The 12932-nt window shown below is 38.0% G+C and overlaps 2 protein-coding genes across 2 annotated transcripts; both read right to left on the reverse strand.

Annotated features, from left to right (window-relative positions):
• Positions 1-124: 124 nt before the first annotated feature.
• LOC128617799 (receptor-type tyrosine-protein phosphatase eta-like) lies at positions 125-2187 on the reverse strand. The gene is made up of 4 exons (XM_053640939.1): positions 1581-2187; positions 1232-1492; positions 676-936; positions 125-587 (listed from the first exon to the last, which is right to left on the reverse strand). Exons 2-4 carry the CDS (start codon positions 1416-1418, stop codon positions 316-318), a joined length of 720 nt encoding a protein of 239 aa, XP_053496914.1. The 5' UTR covers positions 1419-1492; positions 1581-2187; the 3' UTR covers positions 125-315.
• A 2261-nt stretch (positions 2188-4448) lies between these two features.
• LOC128618429 (receptor-type tyrosine-protein phosphatase eta-like) lies at positions 4449-6086 on the reverse strand. The gene is made up of 3 exons (XM_053642017.1): positions 5365-6086; positions 4809-5069; positions 4449-4720 (listed from the first exon to the last, which is right to left on the reverse strand). The coding sequence occupies exons 1-3, from the start codon at positions 5549-5551 to the stop codon at positions 4449-4451; spliced, it is 720 nt and encodes a 239-aa protein (XP_053497992.1). The 5' UTR covers positions 5552-6086.
• Positions 6087-12932: the final 6846 nt, after the last annotated feature.

The following is a 12932-nucleotide window of genomic DNA, read 5'->3' on the forward strand; positions in this document are numbered from 1 at the left end:
ATTTCCTTCTCTTTTATTATCTGCAAAACTTTGCACATGTACTACACTCCAGGAGTCAGATTACTGTAGTTGTGTTAATCATGGTGGTTTCAGTAGTCTTAATGAATGTAATACAGTAAACCTTTTTGGGAAGTGGGAGGAAACAGAAAAACCTGGAAATAACCACAAAGATACACGGAGAACATGTATAGAAACTCTAAATAGACAGTAACCTGAGCACAGGATTGAACTGTGAACATCATGCAAAGCTACCTGCTGCACCACCATACAGTTCTAGTACCAAATTATTTATGATATTCAATCAATATTTTTAAGTTACGTCTTACTTGTGTAGGCTGAAATGCAGCTGTAATTTCCTTCTGTTTTATTATCTGCAGCAACTGCAAACACTTTGAATGTGTACTGCACTCCAGGAGCCAGATTAATTATGTTAATCCCAGTGATTTCAGTAGTGTTATTGATTGTCGTACTGAAATTCTCATATTGGATTACATAATGGGAGATTTTGCCCATTGCCTCAGTCCAGTTCAGTAATATAGAGGAGTTTGTAACATTAAGTATTGTGAGACTGCTAACAGTCTCAGCCTCTGTGAAGGTAAAAGAAGTGCATTAACATTAACTTTGTTCAGAAATGACTTTTGTCATCAAATGAGAACACAATTCTCTAAAACATACTTGTATAGACTGAAAGACCAACTGCTTCTCCTTCTGTTATATTGTCTGCAGCAACAGCAGATATCAGGATGGTGTAATTGACTCCAGGATTGAGATTAGCAATGTTAAAGAACCTGTTTGAGGTTATTGAATTCAAAGTGATGCTGTCATTGCTCCACTGTACTTTAAAGAAAGATTTTTCTCCTATTGGTTCAGTCCAGTTCAGAAACAATGAGCTTGTTGTAATTTCAGTTACTCTGAGGTCACTTGCAGCATCAGGTTCTGCGAGTACAGGTTAGAGGCCATTGTGTTAGGAAAATATATTAATCTACATGAAACAAACATTTAATAGTAACTTACTAATGGAATACTTATAACATCTCTTATAACATCAAGCTCTGGGAGTAAAATAACCACACAGGTACATGGAGAACATGTATAGAAACTCTAAACAGACAGTAACCTGAACACAGCATGGAACTGTGGACATCATGCAAAGCTACCTGCTGCACCACCATACACTCCAAATACCAAATTACTTATGATATTCAGTCAATATTTCTAAGTTACGACTTACTTGTGTAGGCTGAAATGCAGCTGTAATTTCCTTCTGTTTTATTATCTGCAGCAACTGCAAACACTTTGAATGTGTAATGCACTCCAGGAGTCAGATTAATTATGTTAATCCCAGTGATTTCAGTAGTCTTATTGATTGTTGTACTGAAATTCTCATATTGGATTACATAATAGGAGATTTTGCCCATTGCCTCAGTCCAGTTCAGTAATATAGAGGAGTTTGTAACATTAAGTACTGTGAGACTGCTAACAGTCTCAGGCTCTGTGAAGGTAAAAGAGGTTCCTTAACATTAACTTTGTTCAGAAATTCCTTTTGTCATCAAATGAGAACACGATTCTCTAAAACATACTTGTATAGACTGAAAGACCAACTGCTTCTCCATCTGTTATATTGTCTGCAGCAACAGCAGATATCAGGATGGTGTAATTGACTCCAGGATTGAGATTAGTTATGTTAAAGCACCTGTCTGAGGTTGTTGTATTCAAGGTGATGTTGTCATTGCTCCACTCTACTTCAAAGACAGATCTTTCTCCTATTGGTTCAGTCCAGTTCAGAAACAATGAGCTTGTTGTAATTTCAGTTACACTGAGGTCACTTGCAGCATCAGGTTCTGTGAGTACAGGTTAGAGGCCATTGTGTTAGAAAACCACAAAAATCTACATGAAACAAACAGCTAATTACAAATTTCATGGATCGACTCTTCTTCAATGAGTATGTTATCCTGGACAGGGTTGTGGTGAATCCAAAGCCTATGCCGAGGACATTGGGCACAAGATGGGAATACACTCTAGATCTAATGCCAGTCCATCAGGGGGAACACAGACATTCACACACAGGGGCAATTTAAATTAGCCAGCCAACCCACTAGCATGGTTTTGGGAGGTGGCACTAAAAAGGGAAACATGAAAATATCCACACAGATACATGGAGAACATGTATAAAAACTCTAAACAGACAGAAACCTGAACACAGCGTGGAACTGTGGACGTCATGCAAAGCTACCTGCTGCACCACCATACAGTCCAAATACCGAATTACTTATGATATTCAGTCAATATTTCTAAGTTACGTCTTACTTGTGTAGGCTGAAATGCAGCTGTAATTTCCTTCTGTTTTATTATCTGCAGCAACTGCAAACACTTTGAATGTGTACTGCACTCCAGGAGCCAGATTAGTTATGTTAATCCCAGTGATTTCAGTAGTCTTATTGATTGTTGTACAGAAATTCTCATATTGGATTACATAATGGGAGATTTTGCCCATTGCCTCAGTCCAGTTCAGTAATATAGAGGATGTTGCAATATGAACTACTGTGAGATTGCTAACAGTATCAGGCTCTGTGAAGGCAAAAGAAGTAGATTAACATAAACTTTGTTCAGAAATTAAATTTGTCATCAAATGAGAACACAATTCTCTAAAACATACTTGTATAGACTGAAAGACCAACTGCTTCTCCTTCTGTTATATTGTCTGCAGCAACAGCAGATATCAGGATGATGTAACTGAATCCAGGATTGAGATTAGTAATGTTAAAGAACCTGTTTGAGGTTGTCGAATTCAAAGTGACGCTGTCATTACTCCACTGTACTTTAAAGAAAGATTTTTCTCCTATTGGTTCAGTCCAGTTCACAAGCATTGAACTTGTTGTAATTTCAGTTACACTGAGGTCACTTGCAGCATCAGGTTCTGTGAGTACAGGTTAGAGGCCATTGTGTTAGAAAACCACAAAAATCTACATGAAACAAACAGCTAATTACAAATTTCATGGATCGACTCTTCTTCAATGAGTATGTTATCCTGGACAGGGTTGTGGTGAATCCAAAGCCTATGCCGAGGACATTGGGCACAAGATGGGAATACACTCTAGATCTAATGCCAGTCCATCAGGGGGAACACAGACATTCACACACAGGGGCAATTTAAATTAGCCAGCCAACCCACTAGCATGGTTTTGGGAGGTGGCACTAAAAAGGGAAACATGAAAATATCCACACAGATACATGGAGAACATGTATAAAAACTCTAAACAGACAGAAACCTGAACACAGCATGGAACTGTGGACATCATGCAAAGCTACCTGCTGCACCACCATACAGTCCAAATACCGAATTACTTATGATATTCAGTCAATATTTCTAAGTTACGTCTTACTTGTGTAGGCTGAAATGCAGCTGTAATTTCCTTCTGTTTTATTATCTGCAGCAACTGCAAACACTTTGAATGTGTACTGCACTCCAGGAGCCAGATTAGTTATGTTAATCCCAGTGATTTCAGTAGTCTTATTGATTGTTGTACAGAAATTCTCATATTGGATTACATAATGGGAGATTTTGCCCATTGCCTCAGTCCAGTTCAGTAATATAGAGGATGTTGCAATATGAACTACTGTGAGATTGCTAACAGTATCAGGCTCTGTGAAGGCAAAAGAAGTAGATTAACATAAACTTTGTTCAGAAATTAAATTTGTCATCAAATGAGAACACAATTCTCTAAAACATACTTGTATAGACTGAAAGACCAACTGCTTCTCCTTCTGTTATATTGTCTGCAGCAACAGCAGATATCAGGATGGTGTAACTGAATCCAGGATTGAGATTAGTAATGTTAAAGAACCTGTTTGAGGTTGTTGAATTCAAAGTGATGCTGTCATTACTCCACTGTACTTTAAAGAAAGATTTTTCTCCTATTGGTTCAGTCCAGTTCACAAGCAATGAACTTGTTGTAATTTCAGTTACACTGAGGTCACTTGCAGCATCAGGTTCTGTGAGTACAGGTTAGAGGCCATTGTGTTAGAAAACCACAAAAATCTACATGAAACAAACAGCTAATTACAAATTTCATGGATCGACTCTTCTTCAATGAGTATGTTATCCTGGACAGGGTTGTGGTGAATCCAAAGCCTATGCCGAGGACATTGGGCACAAGATGGGAATACACTCTAGATCTAATGCCAGTCCATCAGGGGGAACACAGACATTCACACACAGGGGCAATTTAAATTAGCCAGCCAACCCACTAGCATGGTTTTGGGAGGTGGCACTAAAAAGGGAAACATGAAAATATCCACACAGATACATGGAGAACATGTATAAAAACTCTAAACAGACAGAAACCTGAACACAGCATGGAACTGTGGACATCATGCAAAGCTACCTGCTGCACCACCATACAGTCCAAATACCGAATTACTTATGATATTCAGTCAATATTTCTAAGTTACGTCTTACTTGTGTAGGCTGAAATGCAGCTGTAATTTCCTTCTGTTTTATTATCTGCAGCAACTGCAAACACTTTGAATGTGTACTGCACTCCAGGAGCCAGATTAGTTATGTTAATCCCAGTGATTTCAGTAGTCTTATTGATTGTTGTACAGAAATTCTCATATTGGATTACATAATGGGAGATTTTGCCCATTGCCTCAGTCCAGTTCAGTAATATAGAGGATGTTGCAATATGAACTACTGTGAGATTGCTAACAGTATCAGGCTCTGTGAAGGCAAAAGAAGTAGATTAACATAAACTTTGTTCAGAAATTAAATTTGTCATCAAATGAGAACACAATTCTCTAAAACATACTTGTATAGACTGAAAGACCAACTGCTTCTCCTTCTGTTATATTGTCTGCAGCAACAGCAGATATCAGGATGGTGTAATTGACTCCAGGATTGAGATTAGTTATGTTAAAGCACCTGTCTGAGGTTGTTGTATTCAAGGTGATGTTGTCATTGCTCCACTCTACTTCAAAGACAGATCTTTCTCCTATTGGTTCAGTCCAGTTCAGAAACAATGAGCTTGTTGTAATTTCAGTTACACTGAGGTCACTTGCAGCATCAGGTTCTGCGAGTACAGGTTAGAGGCCATTGTGTTAGGAAAATATATTAATCTACATGAAACAAACATTTAATAGTAACTTACTAATGGAATACTTATAACATCTCTTATAACATCAAGCTCTGGGAGTAAAATAACCACACAGGTACATGGAGAACATGTATAGAAACTCTAAACAGACAGTAACCTGAATACAGCATGGAACTGTGGACATCATGCAAAGCTACCTGCTGCACCACCATACACTCCAAATACCAAATTACTTATGATATTCAGTCAATATTTCTAAGTTATGACTTACTTGTGTAGGCTGAAATGCAGCTGTAATTTCCTTCTGTTTTATTATCTGCAGCAACTGCAAACACTTTGAATGTGTAATGCACTCCAGGAGTCAGATTAATTATGTTAATCCCAGTGATTTCAGTAGTCTTATTGATTGTTGTACAGAAATTCTCATATTGGATTACATAATAGGAGATTTTGCCCATTGCCTCAGTCCAGTTCAGTAATATAGAGGAGTTTGTAACATTAAGTACTGTGAGACTGCTAACAGTCTCAGGCTCTGTGAAGGTAAAAGAGGTTCATTAACATTAACTTTGTTCAGAAATTCCTTTTGTCATCAAATGAGAACACGATTCTCTAAAACATACTTGTATAGACTGAAAGACCAACTGCTTCTCCTTCTGTTATATTGTCTGCAGCAACAGCAGATATCAGGATGGTGTAATTGACTCCAGGATTGAGATTAGTAATGTTAAAGAAACTGTCTGAGGTTGTCGAATTCAAAGTGACGCTGTCATTACTCCACTGTACTTTAAAGAACGATTTTTCTCCTATTGGTTCAGTCCAGTTCACAAGCAATGAGCTTGTTGTAATTTCAGTTACAATGAGGTCACTTGCAGCATCAGGTTCTGTGAGTACAGGTTAGAGGCCATTGTGTTAGAAAACCACAAAAATCTACATGAAACAAACAGCTAATTACAAATTTCATGGATCGACTCTTCTTCAATGAGTATGTTATCCTGGACAGGGTTGTGGTGAATCCAAAGCCTATGCCGAGGACATTGGGCACAAGATGGGAATACACTCTAGATCTAATGCCAGTCCATCAGGGGGAACACAGACATTCACACACAGGGGCAATTTAAATTAGCCAGCCAACCCACTAGCATGGTTTTGGGAGGTGGCACTAAAAAGGGAAACATGAAAATATCCACACAGATACATGGAGAACATGTATAAAAACTCTAAACAGACAGAAACCTGAACACAGCATGGAACTGTGGACATCATGCAAAGCTACCTGCTGCACCACCATACAGTCCAAATACCGAATTACTTATGATATTCAGTCAATATTTCTAAGTTACGTCTTACTTGTGTAGGCTGAAATGCAGCTGTAATTTCCTTCTGTTTTATTATCTGCAGCAACTGCAAACACTTTGAATGTGTACTGCACTCCAGGAGCCAGATTAGTTATGTTAATCCCAGTGATTTCAGTAGTCTTATTGATTGTTGTACAGAAATTCTCATATTGGATTACATAATGGGAGATTTTGCCCATTGCCTCAGTCCAGTTCAGTAATATAGAGGATGTTGCAATATGAACTACTGTGAGATTGCTAACAGTATCAGGCTCTGTGAAGGCAAAAGAAGTAGATTAACATAAACTTTGTTCAGAAATTAAATTTGTCATCAAATGAGAACACAATTCTCTAAAACATACTTGTATAGACTGAAAGACCAACTGCTTCTCCTTCTGTTATATTGTCTGCAGCAACAGCAGATATCAGGATGGTGTAACTGAATCCAGGATTGAGATTAGTAATGTTAAAGAACCTGTTTGAGGTTGTTGAATTCAAGGTGATGCTGTCATTACTCCACTGTACTTTAAAGAAAGATTTTTCTCCTATTGGTTCAGTCCAGTTCACAAGCAATGAACTTGTTGTAATTTCAGTTACACTGAGGTCACTTGCAGCATCAGGTTCTGCGAGTACAGGTTAGAGGCCATTGTGTTAGGAAAATATATTAATCTACATGAAACAAACATTTAATAGTAACTTACTAATGGAATACTTATAACATCTCTTATAACATCAAGCTCTGGGAGTAAAATAACCACACAGGTACATGGAGAACATGTATAGAAACTCTAAACAGACAGTAACCTGAATACAGCATGGAACTGTGGACATCATGCAAAGCTACCTGCTGCACCACCATACACTCCAAATACCAAATTACTTATGATATTCAGTCAATATTTCTAAGTTATGACTTACTTGTGTAGGCTGAAATGCAGCTGTAATTTCCTTCTGTTTTATTATCTGCAGCAACTGCAAACACTTTGAATGTGTAATGCACTCCAGGAGTCAGATTAATTATGTTAATCCCAGTGATTTCAGTAGTCTTATTGATTGTTGTACAGAAATTCTCATATTGGATTACATAATAGGAGATTTTGCCCATTGCCTCAGTCCAGTTCAGTAATATAGAGGAGTTTGTAACATTAAGTACTGTGAGACTGCTAACAGTCTCAGGCTCTGTGAAGGTAAAAGAGGTTCATTAACATTAACTTTGTTCAGAAATTCCTTTTGTCATCAAATGAGAACACGATTCTCTAAAACATACTTGTATAGACTGAAAGACCAACTGCTTCTCCTTCTGTTATATTGTCTGCAGCAACAGCAGATATCAGGATGGTGTAATTGACTCCAGGATTGAGATTAGTAATGTTAAAGAAACTGTCTGAGGTTGTCGAATTCAAAGTGACGCTGTCATTACTCCACTGTACTTTAAAGAAAGATTTTTCTCCTATTGGTTCAGTCCAGTTCACAAGCAATGAGCTTGTTGTAATTTCAGTTACAATGAGGTCACTTGCAGCATCAGGTTCTGTGAGTACAGGTTAGAGGCCATTGTGTTAGAAAACCACAAAAATCTACATGAAACAAACAGCTAATTACAAATTTCATGGATCGACTCTTCTTCAATGAGTATGTTATCCTGGACAGGGTTGTGGTGAATCCAAAGCCTATGCCGAGGACATTGGGCACAAGATGGGAATACACTCTAGATCTAATGCCAGTCCATCAGGGGGAACACAGACATTCACACACAGGGGCAATTTAAATTAGCCAGCCAACCCACTAGCATGGTTTTGGGAGGTGGCACTAAAAAGGGAAACATGAAAATATCCACACAGATACATGGAGAACATGTATAAAAACTCTAAACAGACAGAAACCTGAACACAGCATGGAACTGTGGACATCATGCAAAGCTACCTGCTGCACCACCATACAGTCCAAATACCGAATTACTTATGATATTCAGTCAATATTTCTAAGTTACGTCTTACTTGTGTAGGCTGAAATGCAGCTGTAATTTCCTTCTGTTTTATTATCTGCAGCAACTGCAAACACTTTGAATGTGTACTGCACTCCAGGAGCCAGATTAGTTATGTTAATCCCAGTGATTTCAGTAGTCTTATTGATTGTTGTACAGAAATTCTCATATTGGATTACATAATGGGAGATTTTGCCCATTGCCTCAGTCCAGTTCAGTAATATAGAGGATGTTGCAATATGAACTACTGTGAGATTGCTAACAGTATCAGGCTCTGTGAAGGCAAAAGAAGTAGATTAACATAAACTTTGTTCAGAAATTAAATTTGTCATCAAATGAGAACACAATTCTCTAAAACATACTTGTATAGACTGAAAGACCAACTGCTTCTCCTTCTGTTATATTGTCTGCAGCAACAGCAGATATCAGGATGGTGTAACTGAATCCAGGATTGAGATTAGTAATGTTAAAGAACCTGTTTGAGGTTGTTGAATTCAAGGTGATGCTGTCATTACTCCACTGTACTTTAAAGAAAGATTTTTCTCCTATTGGTTCAGTCCAGTTCACAAGCAATGAACTTGTTGTAATTTCAGTTACACTGAGGTCACTTGCAGCATCAGGTTCTGCGAGTACAGGTTAGAGGCCATTGTGTTAGGAAAATATATTAATCTACATGAAACAAACATTTAATAGTAACTTACTAATGGAATACTTATAACATCTCTTATAACATCAAGCTCTGGGAGTAAAATAACCACACAGGTACATGGAGAACATGTATAGAAACTCTAAACAGACAGTAACCTGAATACAGCATGGAACTGTGGACATCATGCAAAGCTACCTGCTGCACCACCATACACTCCAAATACCAAATTACTTATGATATTCAGTCAATATTTCTAAGTTATGACTTACTTGTGTAGGCTGAAATGCAGCTGTAATTTCCTTCTGTTTTATTATCTGCAGCAACTGCAAACACTTTGAATGTGTAATGCACTCCAGGAGTCAGATTAATTATGTTAATCCCAGTGATTTCAGTAGTCTTATTGATTGTTGTACAGAAATTCTCATATTGGATTACATAATAGGAGATTTTGCCCATTGCCTCAGTCCAGTTCAGTAATATAGAGGAGTTTGTAACATTAAGTACTGTGAGACTGCTAACAGTCTCAGGCTCTGTGAAGGTAAAAGAGGTTCATTAACATTAACTTTGTTCAGAAATTCCTTTTGTCATCAAATGAGAACACGATTCTCTAAAACATACTTGTATAGACTGAAAGACCAACTGCTTCTCCTTCTGTTATATTGTCTGCAGCAACAGCAGATATCAGGATGGTGTAATTGACTCCAGGATTGAGATTAGTAATGTTAAAGAAACTGTCTGAGGTTGTCGAATTCAAAGTGACGCTGTCATTACTCCACTGTACTTTAAAGAACGATTTTTCTCCTATTGGTTCAGTCCAGTTCACAAGCAATGAGCTTGTTGTAATTTCAGTTACAATGAGGTCACTTGCAGCATCAGGTTCTGTGAGTACAGGTTAGAGGCCATTGTGTTAGAAAACCACAAAAATCTACATGAAACAAACAGCTAATTACAAATTTCATGGATCGACTCTTCTTCAATGAGTATGTTATCCTGGACAGGGTTGTGGTGAATCCAAAGCCTATGCCGAGGACATTGGGCACAAGATGGGAATACACTCTAGATCTAATGCCAGTCCATCAGGGGGAACACAGACATTCACACACAGGGGCAATTTAAATTAGCCAGCCAACCCACTAGCATGGTTTTGGGAGGTGGCACTAAAAAGGGAAACATGAAAATATCCACACAGATACATGGAGAACATGTATAAAAACTCTAAACAGACAGAAACCTGAACACAGCATGGAACTGTGGACATCATGCAAAGCTACCTGCTGCACCATCATACAGTCCAAATACCGAATTACTTATGATATTCAGTCAATATTTCTAAGTTACGTCTTACTTGTGTAGGCTGAAATGCAGCTGTAATTTCCTTCTGTTTTATTATCTGCAGCAACTGCAAACACTTTGAATGTGTACTGCACTCCAGGAGCCAGATTAGTTATGTTAATCCCAGTGATTTCAGTAGTCTTATTGATTGTTGTACAGAAATTCTCATATTGGATTACATAATGGGAGATTTTGCCCATTGCCTCAGTCCAGTTCAGTAATATAGAGGATGTTGCAATATGAACTACTGTGAGATTGCTAACAGTATCAGGCTCTGTGAAGGCAAAAGAAGTAGATTAACATAAACTTTGTTCAGAAATTAAATTTGTCATCAAATGAGAACACAATTCTCTAAAACATACTTGTATAGACTGAAAGACCAACTGCTTCTCCTTCTGTTATATTGTCTGCAGCAACAGCAGATATCAGGATGGTGTAACTGAATCCAGGATTGAGATTAGTAATGTTAAAGAACCTGTTTGAGGTTGTTGAATTCAAGGTGATGCTGTCATTACTCCACTGTACTTTAAAGAAAGATTTTTCTCCTATTGGTTCAGTCCAGTTCACAAGCAATGAACTTGTTGTAATTTCAGTTACACTGAGGTCACTTGCAGCATCAGGTTCTGCGAGTACAGGTTAGAGGCCATTGTGTTAGAAAACCACAAAAATCTACATGAAACAAACAGCTAATTACAAATTTCATGGATCGACTCTTCTTCAATGAGTATGTTATCCTGGACAGGGTTGTGGTGAATCCAAAGCCTATGCCGAGGACATTGGGCACAAGATGGGAATACACTCTAGATCTAATGCCAGTCCATCAGGGGGAACACAGACATTCACACACAGGGGCAATTTAAATTAGCCAGCCAACCCACTAGCATGGTTTTGGGAGGTGGCACTAAAAAGGGAAACATGAAAATATACACACAGATACATGGAGAACATGTATAAAAACTCTAAACAGACAGTAACCTGAATACAGCATGGAACTGTGGACATCATGCAAAGCTACCTGCTGCACCACCATACACTCCAAATACCAAATTACTTATGATATTCAGTCAATATTTCTAAGTTATGACTTACTTGTGTAGGCTGAAATGCAGCTGTAATTTCCTTCTGTTTTATTATCTGCAGCAACTGCAAACACTTTGAATGTGTAATGCACTCCAGGAGTCAGATTAATTATGTTAATCCCAGTGATTTCAGTAGTCTTATTGATTGTTGTACAGAAATTCTCATATTGGATTACATAATAGGAGATTTTGCCCATTGCCTCAGTCCAGTTCAGTAATATAGAGGAGTTTGTAACATTAAGTACTGTGAGACTGCTAACAGTCTCAGGCTCTGTGAAGGTAAAAGAGGTTCATTAACATTAACTTTGTTCAGAAATTCCTTTTGTCATCAAATGAGAACACGATTCTCTAAAACATACTTGTATAGACTGAAAGACCAACTGCTTCTCCTTCTGTTATATTGTCTGCAGCAACAGCAGATATCAGGATGGTGTAATTGACTCCAGGATTGAGATTAGTAATGTTAAAGAAACTGTCTGAGGTTGTCGAATTCAAAGTGACGCTGTCATTACTCCACTGTACTTTAAAGAACGATTTTTCTCCTATTGGTTCAGTCCAGTTCACAAGCAATGAGCTTGTTGTAATTTCAGTTACAATGAGGTCACTTGCAGCATCAGGTTCTGTGAGTACAGGTTAGAGGCCATTGTGTTAGAAAACCACAAAAATCTACATGAAACAAACAGCTAATTACAAATTTCATGGATCGACTCTTCTTCAATGAGTATGTTATCCTGGACAGGGTTGTGGTGAATCCAAAGCCTATGCCGAGGACATTGGGCACAAGATGGGAATACACTCTAGATCTAATGCCAGTCCATCAGGGGGAACACAGACATTCACACACAGGGGCAATTTAAATTAGCCAGCCAACCCACTAGCATGGTTTTGGGAGGTGGCACTAAAAAGGGAAACATGAAAATATCCACACAGATACATGGAGAACATGTATAAAAACTCTAAACAGACAGAAACCTGAACACAGCATGGAACTGTGGACATCATGCAAAGCTACCTGCTGCACCATCATACAGTCCAAATACCGAATTACTTATGATATTCAGTCAATATTTCTAAGTTACGTCTTACTTGTGTAGGCTGAAATGCAGCTGTAATTTCCTTCTGTTTTATTATCTGCAGCAACTGCAAACACTTTGAATGTGTACTGCACTCCAGGAGCCAGATTAGTTATGTTAATCCCAGTGATTTCAGTAGTCTTATTGATTGTTGTACAGAAATTCTCATATTGGATTACATAATGGGAGATTTTGCCCATTGCCTCAGTCCAGTTCAGTAATATAGAGGATGTTGCAATATGAACTACTGTGAGATTGCTAACAGTATCAGGCTCTGTGAAGGCAAAAGAAGTAGATTAACATAAACTTTGTTCAGAAATTAAATTTGTCATCAAATGAGAACACAATTCTCTAAAACATACTTGTATAGACTGAAAGACCAACTGCTTCT

The sequence above is a fragment of the Ictalurus furcatus genome, chromosome 14 (assembly GCF_023375685.1).
Source record: "Ictalurus furcatus strain D&B chromosome 14, Billie_1.0, whole genome shotgun sequence".
NCBI lineage: Eukaryota > Metazoa > Chordata > Actinopteri > Siluriformes > Ictaluridae > Ictalurus > Ictalurus furcatus.